At 39.5% G+C, this 26,283-nt stretch overlaps 1 protein-coding gene across 3 annotated transcripts in view; it reads right to left on the bottom strand.

Moving 5' to 3' along the window:
- Nucleotides 1–26,283, bottom strand: part of AKAP11 (A-kinase anchoring protein 11) — a 45,414-nt gene that overhangs the window by 8,884 nt on the left and 10,247 nt on the right. Inside the window, exons 2-10 of one of the 3 annotated variants that reach the window (XM_040991351.1) lie at nt 23,378–23,486; nt 20,596–20,712; nt 18,384–18,431; nt 16,106–16,240; nt 14,680–14,944; nt 9,636–14,115; nt 6,322–6,477; nt 2,333–2,419; nt 1,554–1,600 (exon numbers count right to left, since the gene is read on the bottom strand). In XM_040991351.1, the coding sequence (XP_040847285.1) occupies nt 1,554–1,600; nt 2,333–2,419; nt 6,322–6,477; nt 9,636–14,115; nt 14,680–14,944; nt 16,106–16,240; nt 18,384–18,431; nt 20,596–20,712; nt 23,378–23,437 (5,395 nt within the window). In that variant the 5' untranslated portion in view covers nt 23,438–23,486. The remainder of the gene's footprint in view (nt 1–1,553; nt 1,601–2,332; nt 2,420–6,321; nt 6,478–9,635; nt 14,116–14,679; nt 14,945–16,105; nt 16,241–18,383; nt 18,432–20,595; nt 20,713–23,377; nt 23,487–26,283) is intronic. The other 2 variants (XM_040991352.1, XM_040991353.1) reach the window with 2 other exon arrangements.

The raw sequence follows: 26,283 nt of genomic DNA, 5'->3' as shown, positions 1-26,283 counted from the left end.
CTGCATGCAACCATTTAACTTACATCCCAAATCCCAGGCCAGTGTATTTTCTGATACATCTCTAATATAGAAGGGGCTAATTCCATTCATCAGTTTATTCCCCAAATGACCACTCCAGCTGGAGCTGAGCCAATCTGTAGCCAGGAGATAGGAGTTTCTTCCAGGTATCCTATGTAGGTGTAGGGGCCTAGAAATTGAGCGATCCTCCACTACTTTCCCAGGCCATAATCAGGGAGCTGCGTTGGGAAGCAGAACAGCTGGGACACAAAGCAATGTCCATATGGGATGCTGGTGCTAGAGGTAGAGGATTAACCTGTACACCATTGTGCTGGCCCCCTACCTTTTAATTTTAAAAACTTGGTTTGCGACTGGCATCATGGCACAGTAGGTAAGCTTCGGCCTTTGTCACAAGAATCTCACATGGGTGCTGGTTCCAGGCCCGCCTACTTCACTCATGATCCAGCTCTCTGCTTGTGGCCCGAGAAAGCAGCAGAGGACTGCTCAAGTCCTTAGGCCCCTGAATCCACATGGGAGACCTGGAAGAAGCTCCCAGCTCCAGATCAGACTAGCTCCAGCTGTGAAGCCATTTGGGTAGTGAAATCAGCAGATGGAAGATCTCTCTTCTCTCTGTAATTCTGCCTTCCAAATAAAAATAAATCTTTAAATTTTGTTAGTCCACATTATTCTCTAAGTGTATTATCTTTTCTGTCCTTCCTAATGACACTCAATTAAAAAACCAAAAAAACACCAGGGTACTGGTGTTGGTATAGCATGTAAAGCTGCTGACTAAAGTGCTGGGCTCCCATCTGAGCACCGATTTAAGTCCAGGCTGTTCCACTTGCAATCTAGCTCCTTGCTAATGTGTCTGGAAAGGCAACGAAGAATGGGGCCCCAGCACCCGGTGGGAGAGCAGGAAGTAGTCCAAACTTAGCTGTGGAGGCCATTTAGGGATTGAAACAACAGATGGAAGGTCTCTAACTCCGCCTTGCAGGGAGCCGGATGGGATGTGGTGCAGCCAGGACACGAACCAACACACATATGGGATCCCTGTGCACACAGGTAAGGATTTTAGCCATTAGGCTACCGCATCAGGCCCAAAACACTTACTTCTAGAATCCCTACTTGAGAAAATCATTACTTACGGAGGCATTAGAATCCCATGTGGGCACCAGTTCGTATTCTGGCTATTCTGCTTCCCATTCAGCTCCCTGCTTGTGGCCTGGGAAAGCAGTCAAGGACGGCCCAAAACCTTGGGATCCTACACCCATGTTGGAGACCCAAAAGAAGCTCCTGGCTCCTGACTTTGTATCAACTCAGCTCTGGCCATTGCGGCTGCTTGGGCAGAGAATCAGTGGATGGATGATATTCCTCTCTGTCTTTCCTCTCTGTATATCTGATTTTCAAAAAAAGATAAATAAATCTTCAGAAAACAAAAAGATCTAAATAACCTAGGACCTATCTGATGAAAGCACACAAATACAAAGCAAAAAGCATCACCTAGGTAATGTTATGGGAAAAATACCAAACTGTTTTCAAAAACAAGAGTCAATTACCTTCTATATCGTCCTCAGGCTCCTCATCTTTATCATCTGGCCCATCACTTCTCGAGTAAAACAGCAGAAGAGTTTTAAAAAACTTCCATTAGTAATTATATCTAAACCAATTATTAAATATATGGTAAGGAATGAGTGTTATGACACGACATTTAGAAAGGAAAGAAATGACAATAAAAAAGGAAGCTTTGCTTCTCACATCATTTCATGTTAAAATTTGAATTGCAAATGTCTAAAGTTATCCAATAAACAAGACCTACCATGATATATACAGCCAAGTAATTTAGTAAAATTGAATGTAAGATAATTTATAGCTAAAATATTTTGCTAATTTGATGTTTTTTAATATCACTGAATGCCACGAAGTTACTTATTAATGTTTTTGCTGATGCTATTAATTTTAACACAGTAAAAATACATTTTTCCTATACTTTTCTCATATATAAAATACAACAATAACAAAAGTGTCCAGAAATCCTGTGAAAGAAGCAAGCTTTTCAAATGAAATAGTAGTTGCTGGGATGAAAAAGAGCAAGCACAGCAACACATGCACAACAGTAATGTAAATTTGCAATTAGATGTCAGTTATGTCTTAGCAGAGCTGGATTTTTTCATTAGATGTGAATTTTTCAAGCAGAATCATGTCAGACTCATGTCAGAATACAGGAGGTAAGCAGGTTGATACATATTGGCATTGAACCCCCATTCTCTTCAGAATATGATCTCATGCATTAGTGGTGAAAGAATCATCAGGTTTTAAGTTTCTAAACTGGACCAACCTGTCTGATGTTGGAAAGGATAAATTGTCCTCATACAAATCTCCTTCTAAACCAAGACTGCTCCAGCTACTGCTGTTACCATTACTGCTGGAGGAAGAAAAGAACAGGGCTGAACTAGAAAATGAAGAGTACAGAAGACCTTCGGTTTCCTTGGCAGAGCTTCAGTCCTAGTCACTGCACATGTGTTGAAGCTGCCACAGCGGAGCATCTGCTCGGGCAGCAGGACTGTCCACGCAGGTCACCAAGGACCAGTGTGGAGATTCAGGAACAGTTCTCTTTGCTCCCAACGGATCATGCAAATTATTCTAAGCCTACACTTACTTGCAGGTTAAAAAAATGACTTTTAGAACATCAAATCAATGTACAAATCAGTCTCAAAATAAAGACAGTGTCTTTGGCAGATTTCTGGATTTCATTGACTATAAAAGTCAATCACCATCAGTTTGAATAAAGTTAAAAAAAAAAAAAGCTAACCACTCTCAAGCTCTCAAGTCTCCCATACTGTGAAACAGTGATAGGCTTGAGTGGGGAGGCAGGAAGGGGCACAGGAGGCACTCAAACATTGTCCTAAACAGAACTTTCCTAATTATTCAGAGAAAAGATTTTCTCCAATTCTCAAATAGTATTATGTCAGTTACCTTCATTTCATGTTATTAGGTATAATTCAGTAGGTGGCAGGTAATATACAGTTTCTTCAGAATAAAGCTATAATATCCAAGGTGAATCAATCATCAATCATTACCCTTGTCTGGCCGACCAGTCACCAATGCCACGGACAGAAAACTCCTTATGCTACCTAACCAAGAGAAGAAGCAAGCAACTCTATTCTACCACTGCAGCAAAGCAATGTTTAAGAAAGCAACCATGTTTAGAAACAAATTAAATTCAAATTCAATGTTTCAAACTAACAATCTCAACATGCGATTTTTAAAAAATCTTATCATTCCTAATTATTAAAATTAGTAAGCACATTAGTTAGCAGTGATAAGCAGCTATACAGTATTTCCTATTAGGCTAGGCAATACCTAACATTTACAAAAACTAAGCTTTTTGTTCTAAAGAATAAGAAAATCACTTTAAATGCATCCATAGGTGTTAACAAGGCAAAAACATAATTACCACAAGTTCTAAATAGTTCCTAAACAATTTCAAGTAACTTACATACACATGCATGTTAACATTTTATCAAACTATAAGATGCCATAATAAACCATAATATAACTGTTATTAATAGCATTAATAACATATAACATTAAACCATAATAAACCATAACATATCAGGGAATCAAAGTCACAACAGAAAAGGGTTTATTCAATACACAAATAAATATAACTTTAAAAATATTAAAAGAATCAGATTTTTGCCCACATAGTATGTTGTCAAATTAAAAATGAGAAAACACAACTACAGAATGGACTTTTGTGAGTCAGAGAAAATTAATGATCTCAAACACTGATTTACCACTGTAAGTAGAATTATCTAAACAAAAAGTACAACATTAAAATGCTACTATTTTCTGAAATAACAAATGATTCTGCAATCCAATTAATAAAAATCATTGAACTGAATGTCTGATGAACCTGAACAAGAATTAGCAATTAAACAGAGACCACAGGTTCAACTCTAGCTAACCTTGCATCCCTTTCCTGCCATGGGTCAGGTGTGAAATCAGTAATAAAATACCAGCTTTAGTCTGGATGACTATATACATTTTTCATCTGACCAGGAGACTTTTAAAGAGAAGTCACCATTAATAAATACATGAGAACAGTAGAAACAAACCATGACTACCCTGGGTAAACTAGAAGATAAGTGTACCCTACATTAACCCAACATTTAAAAACCTTAATTTCTTTCACATATCAGACTTAGGATTTCATTCTTAAAGCACTGTGCTGCTTCCTTTATTTCCTCGAATGTCTTTTCATCTTTCCTACATGTGTAAGAGTATTCTTATACCTCTTAACCAGGGTAGTCAAGTACTAAAATTCTTTACTGTGGTTTTCACTCATATAAAAACCATTGTCAATGCTGACATATTTCATAAAAAATGTTCCCAAAAGTTATAAAGTTTAATCTAATACTAAATTTCTGAGGATGGAAAACTACTGGAAATGCTTTAGAGTCACATTAAAAGAAAGCTATTTTGTTTCCCAAGTAACTATTCAAGTCTCCTAAACACCTATGAAACTTTGAAATTATGGTGCTGTGTTTTTTTTTAATTGTTGCCCTGCACCATTTACTCCAGAAAAGAGTAAGGTGTGCTTCAAATCGTTCAAGACTTTATTCCCCACCTTGATCTCTGCATCAGAAAAGAACAACACCTACAGCAAGTATCATCTAGGACACAGCATGTGAAGCAATGGGTATTCAAGTTTGTTCTCCAAACCACCTACACTGAAATCACATGCAGATTCTCAGCGCCTGCTACTGACCTCATCGGTTTTTGGCTTCTGGAGCAAGGACTAGGAAGCTGGTGTACAAAAAGCAAACCAACATCTTCAGATGAGCCCACTTTTTCTTTGTGCCTAAAGCTTAACACCACATAGCCAGCTGAGTCCTAGCTCCTCACAATTCCAGTCCAGGTTCCGGATAGCATGCCTGGGAAGCAGCAGCTAACGGCTCAAGCACTTGGAGAGACCTGGATGGGGTTCCAGGCTTCTGGCTTCAGCCTGGCCTCATCTCAGCTTTTGTGGGCTTTAGCGCAGCTGGTTCAGACAGATCTACTTCACTCAGTCTCTCCCTCTTTCACTCTACCTTTCAAACAAAATACATCAATCTTTTAAAAAGAAGTATTGGTAGTTTATAACATTAAGTAACTATGACAAAATAGATACTTGAGAAAAATATTAATACCTTCTGGTTACTCCAAACAAACTACTTTGATGTGAACTGTCCTAACAGGTGACAAGCCATTTCCTTTACATATGCTACCGCATGCCCTCCTCCAACTGTTTTCCACCCTCCCCAGCCTGGCAAGCCAATTTCAAGGCCTCTGTGTAACTGAAGCCTCACAGAATCCTTTCCATACATGCCTGAAACTGAAGAGTATCTTGCGAACCCTTTCATCTTCCTATATTCGACTACGGCTATTTTCTGCCTCTAGTCATCAGTTAATATGGACAGGACTGCATAGAATTATACAGGTCAGCCAGAAATGCCTTTAGGGTAGAAGAACCTATCATTCAAGCATTAAAGTTCCAGGGCATTTTGTTCCTAACATCAGGATGAGTAAGCCCACCCCTCAATATGGCATTAATTAATATCAAACAAATGATAGTGCTATTTTGACATCTTTGATAAACTGCTGCTATCCTGTTTTACTATCTACTAAAAGAAAAGTATCCTTTATAGTGAAAAAGTAGGGGCCCAGTGGCTAAAGTCCTCTCCTTGAACATGTCAGGATCCTACATGGGCGCCAATTCTAATCCCAGCAGCTCCACTTCCCATCCAGCTCCCTGCCTGTGGCCTGGGAAAGCAGTCGAGGATGGCCCAACGCTTTGGCATCCTGCACCCGCGTGGGAGACCTGGAGGAAGCTACTGGCTCCTGGATCCAGATCGGCACAGCACCAGCCGTTGCGCTCACTTGGGGAGTGAATCATCAGACGGAAGATCTTCCTCTCTATTTCTCCTCCTATATCTGACTTTGTAATAAAAATAAATAAATCTTTAAAAAAATAAAGTGAGAAAGAAAACATTTTCTCAGAAAGTTCACTAAAAGGCTTACGTACTTATGGCTTAAATAATATGGAGACAAATGTATGCAATATTTTTCAAATCAGTTATTGGCACAACCAAAGAAAATCAGATTGGTTACTGTGTTTAATAAGTGACTAGGGCCATAAGAACTATATTGTAAATAAAAATACATTTTAAACGTCAAATTTTTTCATTTAGGATTTTTAAATAAAACTCAATGTAAATTTATAATTCTGATTGAGGGGTCTAAGGATCTAAACTATACAATGACATAGAAAATTCTAGTTACCTTTCACTCAGATGATGAAAACTGCTGCTTTCGTCTTGGTGTTCATCTTCAAAACTTAAATTGGACCAGCTGCCAGTGCTGTCTTCACCAATACTGAGATTCATCTGCTGGCTACTAAAAGACTCAGTTGACTGAAGGTCTTCCATTTCTTTTGAACTACAAAAAAGAAAAAGAAAACATCACAGATGGAACCATGGAGACCACTGAGATGACAATAAAGCTAACAAAACCAAGAAATTATAGTCTAAGTTATTCCAGTGTGTCTCTTCATCCAACCCTGTAGGAGATGATTTGCAAAATAACATATTAATGTCACAGCTAACTAGGTTAACTATCACCATTAACTCACCTTGCTAATCTATTATGGATCCAATCCCCAGGGCATCATTTCTCTGTATTAAGTTCCTAAGTTGGCCATCTTAACATTTTAACAGTACTTTCATTTATATTATAAGACTCTGAATAGGACTCTACAAGGCTTTCAGAATAGTTGAAGGAACTCTAATATTGTCAATCAAGCCCATATTCAAACTAGCCAAATCTCCTCAAGATCCTGACCATGGATCATGACCCATTCCAGCTTTCCTCTCAAAACAGAAGTAAACCCATTATTACTTCACCTTCACAATAAAGCCCAGTCACTCTTTACCTCCTGTAACTGCCCCTCTTTGCTTTACTCTCTACAAAGCTTAAAGTGATGTTTCAGGGCCCGGCGCGGTGGCGCAAGTGGTTAAAGGTCCTCGCCTCGCACGCCCGGGATCCCATATGGGCGCCGGTTCTAATCCCGGCAGCCCCGCTTCCCTTCCAGCTCCCTGCCTGTGGCCTGGGAAAAGCAGTCGAGGACGGCCCAAAGCTTTGGGACCCTGCACCCGCGCGGGAGACCCGGAAGAGGCTCCTGGCTTCGGATCGGCATAGTATCGGCCCGTTGCGCTCACTTGGGGAGTGAATCATCGGACGGAAGATCTTCCTCTCTATCTCTCCTCTCTGTATATCCGCCTTTCCAATGAAAAAATAATAAAAAATAAATTTTTAAAGTGATGTTTCAAATGCCAAGAGAGCAAATGGCAGTCTTCCAATAGTGGTATAGCAAGTTAAGGACACCCACATGCCCTACTGGAGTGCCAGTTTGATTACTGTTTCTAAATCCAACTTCTTGCTAATGCATCCTAGGAGGCAGCAGACGATGGCTCATGCTTGTGATCCTGCCAGCCACATGGAAGACCCTAACAGAATCCTTGACACTTGGCTTCAGCCTAGCCCAGCCCTGGATGCTGTGGGCAGTGGAAATTGAACCAGCTGTGGAAAGTGAACTAACAGATCAAAGAAGTGTAGGTGTGTGCCTGTCTTTCAAATAGATGAAAAACAAAACAAAAACAAAAACAAAACAACCTTACAATGGCTTCTCATCAATTAAAATAGGAGCTCAAATCCTTACAACACGTTAGGCGGTTCCCATTCCTAAGGTCTATCTTCACTCCACTTCAGCAACACAGTCCTCATTGTTTCCCAATACACATTCACACCCCTCTGTCTAGAACCTGCTCCTCTCTATTCTAAAGCGACTTAACATCTCTTATCTGGCTCTTAGCTCAAATATTATTTTATGAGCACTTTGTCTCTTGCCACCTTTTCAAAACTGCAAGCCAGCCCAACTGCCATCACCTACCACTATTCTCCTTCCCTGGTTTGTCCTCTCAAACATTTATCACTAACTACACACTGTGTATCTATGGCCTATTTAGTCCACAGCAAACTCCAAGAGAAGACTGATTTTTGCCTGTTTTACTTAACTTCTGTATCCTAGATTCCTAGACAACTCTCGAGCTGCTTCCTAGGGCTATTTTCTCATTCTGTTTAAGACCAGCTTTATACTACTGAGCAGTACAAGACACAGGTTACAACTAAGTCACAAAAATGTACCCCTTTGTTCTTTCTGAGCCCTTCTGTTTTGTGTCACATCTGTACGGCTTTTGGCTGAAATGATCCACAGGATGGGGTCCAGAAAAGTTTTTAATGATTGCTGCGTTATTCTGCCTCAGAAAAAAAAAATGGTAACTCAGAATATAACCTTGATATTCTACCCTTTGAAAAATTTACTATCACAAAAATTCCCAGTAACAATCACAGGTCTGCACTCTGTATATAAGCATTCTTAGCTTGAAGTCCATGCAAAAAAAGTAAGTGGATATACTTGTCAAAGTTCCCCAAGCTCACAGCTCATTCCAAGAGGATGCCTTCAGTCAGCTGGATTCACGAGCTCTGGGAAAACTCTATCTCCCTATTTAAAGACGCCAAGAACAGGAGCAATTCCAGTCATAGTTCTGACAAAAGCTACTAAAAAAAAATCCAGGATAGCACTCAAATCAATTGTTTTCCAATTCAATTCAAAGCATTTCTCTTTCCAGTGGGATTTTCAAATACAAACCTGAAAACTAGCAACATAGGTTGGCACTAATGCTTTTTCAGGGACAGAGGCTAAAAATAAACAAGAGGTTGGTCGCCAGGTACAAAAATACAGGCAAGAATTCTACTGTTCTTTAACAAATAAGAATAATTAAGGGTTAACAATAATTACTCTATTTTTAAACAGCCTAAAGAAAGGATATCAAATGTCCTTCACACAAAGAAATGATAAATGTTTGGGGTAAGATATACTAACTGTCCTGACTATGACATGGTTGCATACGTGTGTTTAAATTATCACGCTCTATTCAAATGTGTACAATTATTCTGTGCCAATTAAAAATTTTTAAAGGGAAAAAAGTGAAAACGTAAAGTTCTTAGAACCACTGTACTCAAGTCACAGCTAGTTAGAGGACCCTGTAAGAATATCAGAAAGAACTACCTTCGATTGAGAGCTTATCATCAGAGGCAGAAAAAGTGGGAGAATGTTTTCTTCCCCCCTACCCCTGCAAAGCAGTTTAATTAAATCATGTTGCATACCAGCAAACTTAGTTTTGGAAAAAGTAGAAAACACTATATGAAAATTTATAGTAGAAAATTAATATGCTAATCTCCTATATCAGAAATCCCCCAGGTATTTCCCTGACTCAACACTACATATGTCACAGCTCTACAAACTAGTACAAACTAACTACCCTCCACTACCCTCTTCTTCCAGCTCAGAAGGAATCAGGAGACAGAATACATCAAAGTCTGACACAGGATCTGAAAATAATGCAATGGGGAAACTTTTTTTGTTAATTTTGGATTAAAAATGACAGTTATCTTTCTTAACAGGGCCTAACACATACATAACTGAGCTTAACTTTTCATTTTATCTTTTCACATTCAACGAGAAATTTGAAACTTACCAGCTCACAGCCTGGCCAATGTTTGTCATAGCTGAAGTCATTATTTCTGTTGTCAGGCTTTCCGCAAAGCTAACACCGTCTTGCCCAATTCCACTATCAGCTGCCACACTGGTATTGCTCAGCTCTTTCTCTGCTTTTTCAATAGCTTCAGCAACTATCTTCTCAGCAAGCAATGTCTTCTTATCAAGGTTAACATGAATTTGAGGGACATCAAGATGGAAAATTTTAGATTTCTGACAGACATTGCTGAATTTTGAAGTTGAAATGGGTTTCCTGCGAGAAAATGAACTCTGTCTGGGAAACTGCTGAGATGAGCTTCCGGTGCAATCATGGAGTTCTTTAAGGTCACAGTACCTGCAAGCCTGGCTCATAAGTGGTGACAACTTTTGAGCATACGTGACCCTATCTGCTGATTTTGTGGTCTCAGACGCTGGGAAAAGTGCAGATCCTAAACTTAGCTCCAAAGTGTCATCCACAACCTTTTTAGCATACTGTTCTATAGCCTGAACAACATTCATTCCATAACCATGTCCAGTTGTGCTGCCTGTTCTTTGGCAAAGCCCATGATGTTGAGAAGGCTTAGGAATTTGGGGAGATTCTGGTTCAATGTGATGCTCAGTGTCTTCACTACAAGTTGACCTATTATAAAGGCAAGGCTTTGTTAAGGATTTTGGCAAGTTAACTGTAGATCCTGCCAGTTCTTTTTTAACGTCTCTCGTTATACTATGAGCAAGAGAGCTCGAAAAACTATACAGTTCAGAGCACTCACTTCTATATGCGTCCTGCATCCTTTCACAAGTTTGATTTTTACAGAGGTAACCTCCATTTCTTTTACTTTGTCTTCTTTTCTCTATTTCTTTGTGGTGGTCTTTATTTGAAAGCATTTGCAGTTCATTGTTGGTCTTCACCTGTGAGCTCTGCACAGGGAACATGGCTGTGCTGCACTTCATTTTGGCTGTCTTAGCTGCTTCCTGTAATCCTGACTTCACAGACCGATAGGCAAGTCTATTGGCATACTGATCCATTATTAACTCACTATTACCACCTTCCTTTTTTAGGATTTGTATAATGTGACCTGCGTATTCATCTGTCACACTTTCACAGCTGGGATATTTATATGTCAGCCCTGACATACAAGAACTTGGTGGTAAAGAAAGAAGAAATGAGTCCACTTCTTTTGGGTGTGTCACAGTCTCCACATTTAACTTCTCTTCCGATCGATAATCTCGGTCACCATCAAGATAGCAACTGTTCTTCCTCTGCCTAAAAATCATGTAACTTTTAGCTTTTGCAATTTTCTCAGCTTCTGTAATGACTTCTGTTGCCATGTCACCTGCAAAACTGTACAGTGTTTGCAAATCATCAACTGAGCAATTTAAAGTAGGCGATATACTTCTTTGACTCAGCAAATCGAAGCAAGCACGTTTAACCTGGAGTTCTTGAGTTATTTTATTGTCCAAGTGGGAAGCTGCCATTTCAGTTGCCGTTGAAATGATATGTGTAGCTAATCCTTCTGCAAACTGAACTTTCTTCCTTGAGTGCTCCAACTTCACATCCACCTGAGGCTGTTCCTCATCTTCACTACCTTCAACTTCTTCTGAAAGAGACCGCATGAGTTTCAACATGAACTCCTCCTTCTCTATGGCATTTTGCTCATTTTCAGACAGATTACCAACAGATGAGTTGTGAGGTGTGGAAGGTGGTGTCGCAGGTGCAAATTCTTTAGCTAATTCACCCTTGAGCTTTTTGGTTAATTTCTTGATATCCCACTCAGAACTGGCCTGGGACGGCAGTAGTGGAGTCGATGGAGGAGTATCAGGTATTACATTTCTGTCTCTAAGTTTTGGCTTGTCTTCTACCTGAAAGCCATCTACACAGGTAAACACTGAAGATGAGAGAGCATGTGAATGAGGAAAGGGGCTTTCCTGTCCAAAAGACCAGGACTCAATCGCTGTGTTCTTCACATTGTGATTTTTTACTGGTTTATCCTTAGCAAGTTCTGTCAAATCAAGTTTTTGACTTGCCATGGTTGGACAAGTTGGCAGTGTCTCCAAAGAAAATTCATGAGCTAGCGGATTTTTCTGTACTGGAACACACTCCTTTTTAACTGAAAGTGAACAGTCAGTTAAGTGATCTTGAGTGTCAAGAAACTTAGGAACCTTTTGGAAAGTTAATTGTGATTCTTCTCCAGGAATCGGTATGCCTTCCTTACATGCTGCATTTTTATCTCTAGTTGAAGTCACTGATTTACTTTCGTCTATGGAATGTTTAATAACAGATTTAGATAAGCAGTCAGCAAACATATCCTTATTGCTCACTTCACATTGTTGCAGTGTTGCTGGATCACAATGGGACAAAGGAGAAGATTTTTCCGTTAATACTTTATTTAAATCACTTGTGTATTCATTAACTATTTCTGCAGCTTCAAATGATGCCACGGACGCTAAAGTTTCATTTACTAATGTACGTGCCATTGCTGCAGAAAAGTTACTAATAATCAGAGGCTCGCTGGCTGATTGTGGAGAACTCTGCACTTCAACATCATCACTAGCTGTTTTCAGATCGCTTTGTTTAGGGGAATTGTGTTCTGAAGGTAAACAAACATTTCTGAGACAAGCTACTTCTCCTTTGCGTTTCATGGGAAGAGGTGACTGGGGAGAATCATCATGTGAATGATGCCCATCAGATGACTGCGCAGTCTTTCCCTGACACACAGCAGATGAAGTATGATATGGGCGGAGGGCACTTCCTGCCAAGGGCACTGGTATAGAAGTAACAATTCCAGAAGTACAAAACAAGGCCTGCTGCACTGTGTATTCCTTCTTAGAGTCCTGTGTTGGTTTTGTCCCTGAAATTACTTGGTTGGTAAAAGGAGAAAATGTGAAAGTCTGTGTCGATGGCAGGCTTTCTGCACTCACACCCTTGACATTGTCCACAGAGACACTCACGGCTGCCTTTGTTGTGAAGGTCATATCCACCTGGGAGAGTTCTATGAAGGCTTCCTGTAGTACAGATTCAGACAAATCTTTTGCATAGGACTTCACTACTTTGCTTTCAAAGTCAAATGACTTACACTGTGGAGATGCAGGTGTTGGTGGATAAGAAAACTGACACACCTCCATTATACCTTCAAAAACAAGCTCTTCAGCAAGATCTGCAGCAAACCTAGCAACTGTATTTGTGAACATCTGCTTCTTTACGTACTGTAAATCTTTTAAGGCATTGGACAAAGCTTCACTCACCAAAAAATTGGCCAGGCCACTAATGGCACGTTCTTTAAGTGAAAACGCACGCTGTCTTCGCAGTTCATTAAATGCCATCTGAAAAACAGATGATGTCAATTTGACAGCTAAGTGGCACAATGCATTGGTGCACGAAGAAACTCCTCTCTGCAAGTCTTTAAATGCGCCAGCCAAACTTTTTTCCACAAGGTCAGCTGCAAATTTCTGAATACTGTCTTTAATCATGAACGATTCAGTCTTAGATTGATCGTGCTGGTCAAGATTTCCATGCTTAAGAGCCACAGTTTTAGTTTCTTCCCTTTTCGTAATGTTTGATATTCCGTAACTGTGACGGGTATGAAGAACCGAGTCCAGTACTTCATAGGACACACTATCCGCATAATCTTCATAGGTGTCATAAATGGAATCGTGACTCTCATGAATCCTGTCTCCTCCATTATCCGACTGGCAAAAACATTCAGCAGGGGTGCAGCCTCCAAGAGGACTAAAAGCAGAGGTACGAACAGGGCTAAACAAGCCACTCTCTTCTCCTGAGGCCTTCACTGGGCGAGGAGAATCGGGAGCCTCACACAGGTTACTATATGGGGATTCTGGTTTCCGAGGAGTAGGCTTTCGAACATTAGCTGGCAGAGCTGGACGATCAAACTTGAATTTTTGGGGATTCATACAAGATTTCTCATGCTTGTGCCCTTTCTTTTGTGATGACTTTTCCACAGCCGTATCTTTTATAAACAGACAAGAAGTCTCTGAGGCTTGTTCTAACTCATCAAACTGATCAAAACTATCAAAAAATTCACTGACTTCTGAGTCGGAATCCTCAATATCATCTTTCATCACAGGAATTTTAGGCAGCTCAAGTTTAGCCTTTAAACTTTTTTGATATCCTTCTTCATCCAAGAAAATCACAGGACTCGGGCTTGAACACTCTGATTCAGAAGAGTAGGCAGGAGAAGAGGAAAAAAAGGTTTTCTGTCCGTCACTGCCTTTCTCAGAAGCATTAGAAGGCCTATAGAAACTTCTCTGGATCCAAGGCTCTGAAATCGGTGTTGTAACTGAAGTTTTCATAGAAGGTAGTTCTTTATGTGCCAGGGCACTCATTAAGGAAGTTGAGGGTTTAGCCAATGACTTCTGTTGTCCAGAGCTAACCAGAATCCTTAAATTGTGGTTTTCTTTGTGGTGACAAGAAATAGTCTGAGAAGCAGCATTGCACTGGCTCTTCAATGCAATAACATCTATTCCTACATGAAAAGAAAAAAGTCTATTATTCTTGAACAGAAATTTTAAGAAATTTTCTTAATTAATTCAGAAGACTAAAATATGAAATATTTATTCCTAATGTGTCTTCTAAACTATGGTAACAAAAGGATTCATCCCAAGTAACACTTGAAAGCAAATGTACCCTTTACTATAATAACTTCATTTTGCCCTATGTCTGTGTTATTTGGCCTATAGAATGCTCAGCATGTCACAAAAGTTAAGTACTATGGTAGACCTGCCAGTTAACTGTTCAGAAATTTGAACCTTTTGTACCTAAGTATGTTTCAGACACTACAGACAGTAAGGTCAAACAGTGCTTAGACTGCATAACCTAACCAAGCACAGAAACAGCAACAGTGAAATCCAGGTAACAGTAAAATTAAAAATCACAAGAAAATTAATTTCTCAGGTAATCGGAAGGAGAAGCTAAAACATTTAATTGAACCCAATTTTAACTGACCAAGTGTACCTTAGTAACTTTCAAAATTGTATTTTTAAGCTTTAATTTTCCCTAAATTAAGAGAAAGTCTAGCAAAAGAACAAACCATCATTATACAGTTTTGAAGTCTCTTCTTCTTCTAAGTGCTCAAAAGCTGTAACAAAGTCATCCTCAATGGAAGACACAGACTGATTAGTATCATCATCATCTTCATCAGTGGTCTCAAGTTGGTGCTTCTGATGCAAGTACGTGTCCAAGGTATATCTTATGCCAGTAGCATATTTACTTAGGAGACTGAAGATAAAATCAATTCTGAGTTTTGGTAATGTAGGTGACACTCTCATGACACAAAGCATTCCAGAATGATGAGTCTTAGGAAAAATGAAAGATGGTAACAATTTTTATTTCAAATAAAAATATAGCATCAGGAAGTAAAGGCTAGAAATCAGATAGCAGAGGAAAAAAAATATGCATCCTGAAGGCTCCCTGGTTTTACGACGTTTCTTTTCACTCTTCACCATTCTCAGTTCCTAAGCTGTCTCCTCCTAGCTTTCTTTCTTATAGAGGCATTCAATTCCCACTTAAGTTTCTCTCCTTACATACTACATAACATATTAGCTACCTATATCTTTAGACAATTATGTCTTCCTATATTGTTGCACAATTTCCACAGTAGTAATCAGCTTGTTTCATTTCTTTTTTTTTTTGTTACCAATTTCCTATGGCTTTTACCTTCATTCCTATTACTATAAAAGAACTATACCTTCCTTTACTAGAATTTACCCAGTATTAAAATTTTTACAGCTTGAAGAATACAAGTCAGATTTTCACTCACATAATATCTAAACATGTATATATTGACGATTTATTCAAAAATCTAATAACCAAACAGCTACTTACCTCTTACACTCTAAAAAATAAAGCAGAGCAAACATAGATGAATATAATTAAGGAAACAAGCAAACACTTCTAATTTTATTGCTAGATTTCATAGAGAAAATGGCAGGTCTTTATACCTAGAATAACACATTCAACACTGAAATCTATTGGCTCACTTGTTCTCAAAAAGAACTAATTCAACTACATGCTGAATATTTTGAAACTAACCACCCGTCTCAAATGGTAATATTTCTGTTTAGAAACAAAGAACCACTACCATCCAGTATCTACTTTACACAGAATTTCAATAAACTATGAGTTGAAGTACATTATCTAATATAGCACATTTATATAACTCTGGAATTGGTCAAAAAGAGGAAAAGTCCCCACAGCTTGTAAATGTTAGCAATAGTTCAAGAAATCCAAAAATAATGATCTTCAGAAAAAAATATGTATTTTTGTACCATTTATGGAACTATAGACAGAATTTTTAATTCATAAGCTCTGGCCTGCAGATGTGTCAATCTCATGGCAGTTAAGATTCATGAATTAGATTTCCTTTAGATAACACTAAAAAAAAACTTCATCCAAGCACATGAATCTTGATCAAATTTGCATTAAGGAATTCCTTAGGAATTATTCACAAAGGTTACCTGATTTAGAGGATCATTATTCATTTCTGATGATTTATTTATATCCTTCATACAAATTATTTCATTTTCATTGAGGCTGCAGAAATGAAGTGAATTCAGAAGATCTGGAAGTTCCAAAGAAACTGCAGCTAAATCCTAATTTAAAATAATAATTTAAAAAAAGACACTGTAAACTCACTCTTTTGTTAAGGTTCGCACATGTGGACATTGTAAAGAAGTAACAATAAGGTTTATCACTAAATAAATCTTCCTCTTTGCAGTTGTTAAAATAATCAATTTCAAGCTGACAACTTAGGAACATTCCTCTTTCCAGTCACGGGTATTCAGGAATATGTCCTCTTTTATTCCTTCTATCCAAACCACTTCCTCCAAGCAAGGGCACAAACAGGAGACACAGCAGGGTTTCTATTCTCAGTCTCTCACTATGCACACACCAGGAAGAACAGAATACTACTTTTTCCTCTACCAAGAGACATTTTACAAAACATAAAAGTCACAAATTTTTAGATATTCCAGAGCAGAGAGCGAGCAATACAAACAGAAGGAGCACCAGCCATCTATTGGCTAACTGCTCAAATAGCCATGCCGGCTAGGCAGGCAGCCAGCCACAAAGTTCAGCCAGATTTACCACTTAGGCTATTTCCTGCTGCCTCCCAGGACCCACAAGGGCAAGAAGCTGAAACAAAATTGAAAATCAAACCCAGCGAGTCAGATGTGGAATGTGGGTGCCCCAAAGCCAAAAGTCCAGCCCCAAATCGCAGCAGTCAGAGAGAGAGGAGGAAAATGAGATCTATCTCCAGGAACCTGGACCCCTCTTCAGGCCATGCCACTCCTTTCCAGTACGGCCCTCACCTCTAACATTAGTCACTGCAGACAACTGCCTAGATCAAGCAGCTAACATTTTTGTACTGGCTATTACTTAATACAAATTGGAGCTTTTTGTGTTTGTTTTTTTTTTTAATTTTTTTTTTTTTATTGGAAAGGCAGATATACAGAGAGGAGAGACAGAGAGAAAGATCTTCCGTCCGATGATTCACTCCCCAAGCGGCCGCAACGGCTGGAGCTGAGCCAATTGGAAATCAGGAACCTCTTCTGGGTCTCCAACATGGGTGCAGGGTCCCAGAGCTTTGGGCCGTCCTCGACTGCTTTCCCAGGCCACAAGCAGGGAGCTGGATCGGAAGCAGGGCTGCCGGGATTAGAACCGGTGCCCATATGGGATCCCGGACGTGCAAGGCGAGGACCTTAACCACGGCGCCAACGTGCCAGGCCTGACCTTTTTGTTTTTAAAGATCTATTGCGCCCAGCAGCGTGGCCTAGTGGCTAACATCCTCGCCTTGAACGCAGCAGGATCCCATATAAACTCCGGTTCTAATCCTGGCAGCTCCACTTCCCATCCAGCTCCCTGCTGGTGCCCTGGGAAAGTAGTCGAGGACGGCCCAAAGCCTTGGGACCCTGCACCCATGTGGGAGACCTGGAGGTAGTTCCTGGTTCCCAGCTTCGGATCGGCGCAGCACTGGCCGTTGCACTCACTTAGGGAGTGAATCATCAGATGAAGATCTTCCTCTCTATCTCTCCTCTCTGTATATCTGACTTTGTAATAAAAATAAATAAATCTTTAAAAAAAAAAAAAGATCTAATCATTTATTGGAAAAGAGTTGGAGGGAGAGACAGAGATCTTCCATTCCCCAGATAGCCACAACACCTAGTCTCTCGTGTGGGCAGTACGAGCCCAAGCACCTGGGCCTCTTGTGCTGCTTTTCGCGGGCCATTAGAAAGAAGCTGTACTGAAGTGGAGCAGCTGGGACAGGAACTGCTGCCCATATGGGATGCTGGCATTAAAGGCAGTAGCTTTATCTACTATGCTATACCACCAACCACTAAGTTTTTTATTTTACATTCGGCACTTTTGCAACTAAAAATACAAAATTATTACTGGTGAAGCCAAATTATGAAAAACATCAAAACAAAAATACGTGTTCTAAATAATGAACACAATGGAGAAAAGCACAATAATTTGCAGCCTACTGTGATAAGTGACTTTTGTGCTGTCTTCTACAATTAAAATATTCACTAAGAATGACAAAAGTGAAAATGTGCAAAGCACAATCAAAAGTTGACCTGAAATTAAAATCTTCTGATTTAAAAAAAGATCCTAGCAGAACTTAATATAAATTTTTAACAATACAAGAATTCAGTGTAAAGTTGGGGCAAAAAGGGAAATTTTTAGCTTCAAAATATGTTCCACAGACCTTTCTAGTTCATCACATTGACCACATACCTGTATATGAGCAGCATCCGTTTCTTCATTAAAACCAAGAAATGTGACCTGAATAAAAATAAAGTTTCATCAGTCTGTTTTTATATCTTATCTCAGATTTGATACAGCAGAGAAACAGGAAAAAAAAACAGCACAACGGATAACTTTTTCAAAGATGATCAAAAAGATTTCTCCTCAAATTACTTCAAAAGCAAGTTCAGTCACATCTACCCCACAAACATATAAGAAATACATTCAGTTGTGTCTGAGTTGTTCCCACTCTCATGCCACCTTCTAGTCAAAACTCTTCGTGGGATTCGCTGATCCATTTGGCCCTCCCTCAGCTGTCTTCACTCGCGCTGGCCCCCTCCAGGCCTGCTACATGCCCTGTGCATGCTCGCCTCCATCTCTCAGCCTGGACCTCTTCTCCTGGGTGGCACGTGACTGCCTCCTCCCCTAGCTCTGGAGAAAGCCTGAGTAGGCCTCCAAAGCTTTCTCCTCACTGACTGCCTGTGATATCATCATTTACTCCCTTAACACGCTTATTTGAAATTTTACTCCGCAGAAATTTCCTTAATTTTTAAATAACTAATGGCACTAGGAAATATCACAATTCTAACAAAGTTACAAACAAATGAAACACAATATGAACATAATTTTAGCCTTGATACATGGAAAATACAAGGCCATATGCTAAATTACATGCAGTGTTTAACCGGATGACAGAGTTACAGGTGAATTTTTGTTAAATTTTAGTTTTTATTTCGTTAAACTTTATTTATAAACCTTCCCCTTCCTCACAGTTCATAGGCTCAATGAGTCATTTCCTTTTTTATAATTGTAGCATTTCTTATTGTTCTACAAAGAATATGCATTACTTTTATTATATGAAAAATTCATGATTTTACAGTCATATTTTCTTTGTCTTTTAGAAGTTTTTTATCTGAAAATAAAATACTAAATTGTCTACTAGTTGAGGACTATGGCTAAAAATATGTAATGTTTACGTGACAGCAGATAATCAATTTTCAAGAACTAGCGTGGGCAGCGAGGAGAATGGCAGAATGAAAACATTAAGCAATACCGAATAAACTTTTGATATCTTTCTATCAATTCATCAACAAGTGAGAACCTTTACTCCAGGATCTTTATTCTGATCATGGTTATTGTTTCCCAAAAGAATTAATCTTCTAGGTACCAAGGTCAAGTGTTACTTCTCAGAGCCTGTGCCCTCATCCAGAAAATCAAGGCAATGCAATGCAATCACCCTTCCCCCAGCTGTGAGGGTTAGCTGGATGAAGCAGAGCAAAGGGCCTGCCACTTTCACTGACAAACAGTACTCAAGTAACAAAGTTGCTTCTTTATTTTCAAAACTATACTTTGGATATGTACACCTGAAAGTGGGACTGAAATTCTATTTTATCAAGTTTCTTATAATCACCACAAGAGAAAATGAGCTTCTGAAGATGCTAGCAGGGTTCTCATTTCCCATAGATCAAGAAAGACTTCAGCAAGTTATGGGGGCTGGGAAAGGCATTAGTCAGCAGCTGGGATGGCACAATGTAGCAACAACGGCATTGATTAACAGTGGAAGTAGACAGTAAGAAGGCAACACTGGAGTCACAGAAACTGAGTTAACACAAAAAGTGAAGGGTTAGGAGTAGCACAGTTCAAGTCTAACAGCTACATCTATCTTTTCTATGAAGTGACATTTCAGATATGAAAGAATGTCATTCACTCAGAATATAAGAATCACCAAAATTTCCACTGGAATCCTCATTTCAAAAATTATTTTAATATACTTATCAGCCTGAAGCTGTGGTGACCTAATATCACACATGAATGTGATGCCTCATTACGGGGAAATTAGAGGGGAATAACCCCTATTCCGATTTTTAGGTCAACTAACAGTAACCTGGAAAACAAATTAGCGTCACATATTCTACGTTTCAGAGTAAAAAAAGTTGGTATTAAAGTTCTAACTACTGAATATTGGAAGAATCATGCAACGCAGAGATGTCCAGTGAGCAGTCAGGGTCCATGTGTTGAATGAAGCATACTCATTACAATACACTGAGACAATGATGTTTGCCAGTAGTATTTGAAACACATACTTGTAACAATGTAATAAAGGGCAGGCATTTGTGAAATTAGAGTTTGCAGCCCTACTGAGCTGTATTACTGTATTACTGAGCTGTATTAAGAAGGACTGCACAAAGCAAAAATGCCCTACCTCAGTTAAATCAGCACGGTCATGCTGCTTTAGGTGGCCCTCCGCTGCCACACTGCACAGTTCTTTCTCACTCTGTAACAAAGACTTCACAGACTGGAACACATCTTCACTGAAGCTCTGGAAACAGGGAGGGAAAAAAAGACAGTTGTACTTTTTTTAATTCCAAGATAAGACAGGAGATTCTGGAGACATTTTGGTTTTAAATAGCCACTGATGCTCCAACTAATATTCACTGGGCACCTTTTGCCATACTGGATGCATACATCAACTGAGAATAGCTCCACTTGGCTGAAAAGGATCGTGTAGTTTTCCATGAACCAAAAATGCCACCCACACTAAGTTTTGGCACTGAATTCTGGAAGCCCACACACAGTCTTAACGCCAGGTTTACTTGCTCTTATATGAAAACTTTACAAAATCCATGTCTTTTAATTAAGAAGCAACAATTTATAAAATGAGCAAGATGATATGGAAGCTTCAGTAAGCTCACACTAACAGCAACAATTATTCCCTTAACAAAGCTGGAGACAGACTAAAAGAGACAGTAGCCCAAAGTAAGGTTTTTCAGCAGCCTTAAGGAAGCTGTTAGCAGTAAAAATGAGAGATTTCAGATTTGGGATAAGGAGGCCATTACAAGTGCAATGGAACAGAGGAAGGAAATAGTTGTATAAAGAAAATAATTAGCATTACAGTTAATCACAAAGCACACAGAGTTCCTCTACCTGACTCATTTTCCGCTGATCTGCTTATCTGGTCTTTTTTTTTTATCAGAAACGTCCTTACTCCAGAGTCAGTACCTGCATTAATCCTACCCATTCTAAGAAATTTGAGGATTTTTTTTCACCTCTGAATCATAATGACACGTTGCTGCTGTACTAGACAATACAGCATTAACATGCACAGCACATTAAGATAACTTACTCTACCTCACGACACAGATTATTGATTTGTTATAATTGCAACAGATGTATGTATCTGTCTTTTTCACCCACTAAACCAAATCACGGAAGTCAGAGACTGTGCTTCAGCCTGTTTCCTCAAATCTTGGGACCTCACATACCACACGGACTCAAGTAACAGTTGCTCATTTAATAAATGAGTAAAATAAAAATCTGTGATCTTAGATGAGATACAAATAAGAACCCAAAAATTCAAGAAAAAAATACACTCAAATGTGATGCATCAAATGAACTCATGATTCTTTAAATATAAATTGTTACCTTTTCCACTGAAAGGCCTTTGGTAGCACTATGCATACCCAGTAGTCAAGATTTGGGTTTTAGATACCAATCACCCATTCTAAGAACCAGAGCTTCCTGCACAAACAATTAGCAGGTCTGAGGAAGACAAAGCATCAAATGAGCCTGGAATACCTATCTAACTATGCCACCAGTTAGATTCTTTGCCAATTCCAGGCAAAAAGGCAGGATGATGAGCCTAAGACAAAAGGACACAGGTAGCAGCTTAAAGTGACTCTCAGCTTCCTATTTGGGGCAATAATATATTATTATTATTGGTTTTAAATTTTTTTAAAATTGCTATCCTAAATTTCCAAGATACACAGGTGGTAAATTTAACTGCAGTCAATTCAGGAGTCTCACTCTTATTTCTTCAAAAGATTTATTTTTATTGGAAAAGCAGATAAGATTTACAGAGTGACAGAGAGAAAGATATTTCTTTTGCTGGTTCATTCCCCAAATGGTCACACTGGTGAGCATTGAGTCAATTCGAAGCCAGGAGTCAGGAACCTCTTCCAAGTCTCCCAGGTGGGCGTAGGGTCCCAAGGCTTTGGGCTGTCCTCTAGTGCTTGCCCAGGCCAGAGGGGGGAACTGGATGGGAAATGGAATAGCCAGAACACAAACCGGTGCCTATATGGGATCCTGGCACATGCGAGGTAAGGATTTAGTCACTGAGCCATTACTCCAGAGCCCATCTTCCAATGAATAAATGAATTAATGTTAACATACAAGAGGTTGTAAAATATAGGAATATAAAAATCTGTGAGTCCAGAGCAATACATATGAATGAACAGTAAAATCAGAACAAGCATCTCATACAGCTTTTATTTGCCACTAGTGAAGGTGACTATTATGTTGTTATTAACCTGAAAATTTGTAATTAGAGGGCATTTATCCTTTCCTCATCTACTTAGATGAACTACATGAAAGCAAGAAAAATACTGCAGTGAAAGAAGGCAAAACCTGTCTTAACATGTAAGGATTGGTCGACAGCATCATGCAGAAAATGTCATCTAGAAAAAAGATACCATCACTAACCATCCCAGCTTTCTCTTTCCTTTAAGTAATGTCTCAAGCATCATAAAAGATACACATGTCAAGAAACAGCCTGTTAACCAATTCACTTTAAGGGAGGAAAGTCAGGGTTCTACAAAGAACGAGGGCATTACATTTCATTTGCTAATTACCACTTACTCAGCAGGTAGCATGTTGTTTTGAGCACAAAAAAAAAAAAAAGGTACTCAAATTTGCTGAATGAATAAAGGAATGATAATGCTTGCTAAACAATTTTAGGACAAAGCACAAAGATGGCCTACACTGGTAAAAAAAAAAAAAGGGAGGTTTGGTGATGGAAAATTAACTTTTGAGAAGAAATAGGGAACAGGCAGTGTGGTCTTCAGAAAATACAATCATGAATTCATTAGTACTATTTTCATACATGAAAGTCTTTTTATGTAATGTTACTAGTTTAAATAAGATTAATTAAAAAAATCAAGGCAATAGGATTCAAAATGACCCCACCTGTTGTTCATATTAAAACTTACTTTTCTAACAGGTGCTCTCGTCTTCAGGTGACTGTTTCTGAGAAGCTGGGAAGTCGCCATAGTTACGCTGCTGTGTGTGGAGTCACCAAGGGGTAACTGCACGGAACACCTGCCAGACACAGCCAGAGAAACCAGTCAGTGACCGAGCGTGCTAACTCAAGCAAGCACAGGGTGCCAGCACCTTCTCTCCCACCGGCCATTTAAAGAAAACCAAAAAGCAAACCAAAACACCCTAAAAATTTACATGGTGGTTGGGTATGGAAATCTGAAAAAAAAAAATGAGGCTATCACAAATTCATTTTAAAATCCTAGTTCAGGTTCAAAATCATGGTCTACCTGTTTCTATTCTATTCAATTTCAATGTCCTTCATATTATAAAGCTGCAGTAAGAGATTTCTGAAAACTCATTTTAAATCTGAAATATAAACTATCACAAGAATGCATCTTTCTTATGCCCTAATGTCCCTTTTATCCCTCTAGCACTAGTGAATACTGCAGACATTCTTAGTTCTTCAGCAGAAAGTTTGATGATACACAAATAAGAATATAAAATCTGCTCATACTAAGTTAGATAGATGAACAAAAACAAGTTCCTTATATAGGAAGCCCAAGAATGTCCCAGTGACTGGAGCTGAGAAAACAGCCAAGTTGCATGATTAATAGCACTTACACAAGCATACATGCCCTTTGGGAGAAGCTCTAAAAAAGAGGCCTCAATGTTTGAATAATGGTTTCATAAAAGATGTTTGAGAACTTAACATTTGACTAGGATAGATTTATACTATGAGATTTGCAAGCAAAACAACTTAAGCTAGCTCCCACTTCAGAACTTCAAGGTTACATTTTAGTGAAATTCTATCTTTAACACAGAGAAAACTTGACAGTGAGTGCATTATAAATGCACCTTGCTTTCAGGATTGCTAGATGTTAATTTTCCCATAAAGACTTACGATGGCATCCTCATCTGAGCTGAGGTTAGTCCTGTGGGGTCTTCTGACTAGTTACTGATAAGTGATTCAGCTTCGGGAGAGCAGCTGAGCAGAGAGCCAGGGAGCCCTGACAGCTTATCACGGAGCCGCACACCAGTTTTCAGAAAGGTGCCACCCTGACCCACTTTCGCCTGTCCTGGTTTTATTCCCTTTTGCTAATGTTTCTCCTCTAGGTATATTATATCCCGTGTACTTGACATATCTATTCTGAGAATCAAATGGGAAGGCACTGATGGGAGGTACTTTGGGAACAACAAAACACACACAAAAAGAGAAATTTTGGTATCTAGAGAGCCAAAAAGTATCAAAATGAGGGTTAAATACAAAGGGCTAGTGGGCAGAGCAAGAAGATAATCCTTTTATTTGTCTCAGATCACAGTGCTTGAGTCATCTTACAGATACCCTCAGGGCAAATGGACTTGCCCCAACCTTCAGATAAACACACACTTACAGCTCAGAGTCTAAGGGTTCCAGAAAAACAGAAACCCTCCAAGTCAACTCCCAAGGAGAGCCACACCACCTTTTTGGAGCAGGATTTTGTAAGACACTTCAAAGCCCTGAAAATATTTCTATTCTTGGACCCATCAATTCCACCTTTGGGGATTCATCAGAGTCAATAATGAACCTGGAACATCTAGGGGTCCTAACCAGAGCTCGGAACACAGCCAGGGCTTTCTTTGCTAAGAGACTGACGTCAACTCATTTTACCCCTACAACTGGCAGAGCAGTCCCATCACTTTACGAGAAAAACGGAGGCAACAGGAAGTTAAGCAATTCACCCAGGCCCACAAAAGAAATTGGAAGATGTGAGGTTGAGGCCAAACAAATTTTAAGAATTTTTTTTTTTAAGTTTTTTTTTTTAACTGCAAAGTCAGATATACAGAGAGGAGGAGTGACAGAGAGGAAGATCTTTTGTCCACTGACTCACTCCCTAAGCAGCTGCAATGGCCAGAGCTGAGCCAATCTGAGGTCAGGAACCCAGAGCCTCTTCCGGGTCTCCCACATGGGTGCAGGGTTCCAAGGCTTTGGGCCATTCTCAACTGCTTTCCCAAGACACAAGCAGGGAGCTGGATGGGAAGTGAGACTGCTAGGATTGGAACTGGTGCCCATATAGGATCCCAGCGCATGCAAGGCTAGGACTTGAACTGCTGGGCTACCGCACCAGACCCAAAACCAAATTTTGTAACTCCAGTGCAGAGCACTTAACCACTCTTCTCTAATGCAAAAAAAGGTTTGGGAAGCTGTTTGTCACACTGTACAACAGAAATACAGACTCATGCAGATGCCAGAGGACCCACAGGGCAGTGAGGGGACGTTAGCTTCCTTCCCACAGTGACACAATAGCTGACAGTATGAACAGCACTCAAGGACCAGGTGCTGGTGCACACGTCTGTATTTTCTCTGACTTCATTCCTAATTTTGCCTGCAGGAGTCCAAAGAGACAAGCAGCAACAATTCCCTTTGCAGCTGCTGGCTAAAGTCAACTGATAAAGGTGACTACAACTCCCAAGCAATGTCACCGTAATGGGAAGCAATTGTCCAGATGCACCGCACTCTAAGGTGCACCATGTTCCCGGCACAGAAACAGCTGCAGAGGGAGGCCAGCGGCCTGAGACCACAGCCTGGACGTCACAAGGGTGGCTGCTACAGTCTACTGAACCCACAGCACTCCTAAGTAGCACGCCCATACTGAACACCCTTACTCATGGCTGAAAAACGAAAGCATGCAGTATCTAATATACAACCAACAATGGAACATTTTAGAAATCAAACACAGAAGAATGAGTACAAAATGAGAATGAATCCAGATAACTAGAACCATGTTGCCCTAAAATTCACATAATCCAACAGTACTACAGAATTACTTACTTGTCTGAAGCTGATTTTTAAACTAAAGTTTAATTCCACCATAACATT

This window comes from Ochotona curzoniae, unplaced genomic scaffold (assembly GCF_017591425.1).
Source record: "Ochotona curzoniae isolate NIBS_2020 unplaced genomic scaffold, NIBS_Ocur_1.0 contig_64, whole genome shotgun sequence".
Lineage (NCBI taxonomy): Eukaryota > Metazoa > Chordata > Mammalia > Lagomorpha > Ochotonidae > Ochotona > Ochotona curzoniae.
Note: the sequence above shows the minus strand (reverse complement) of the source record. Positions and strands in the feature narration are given on the sequence as shown.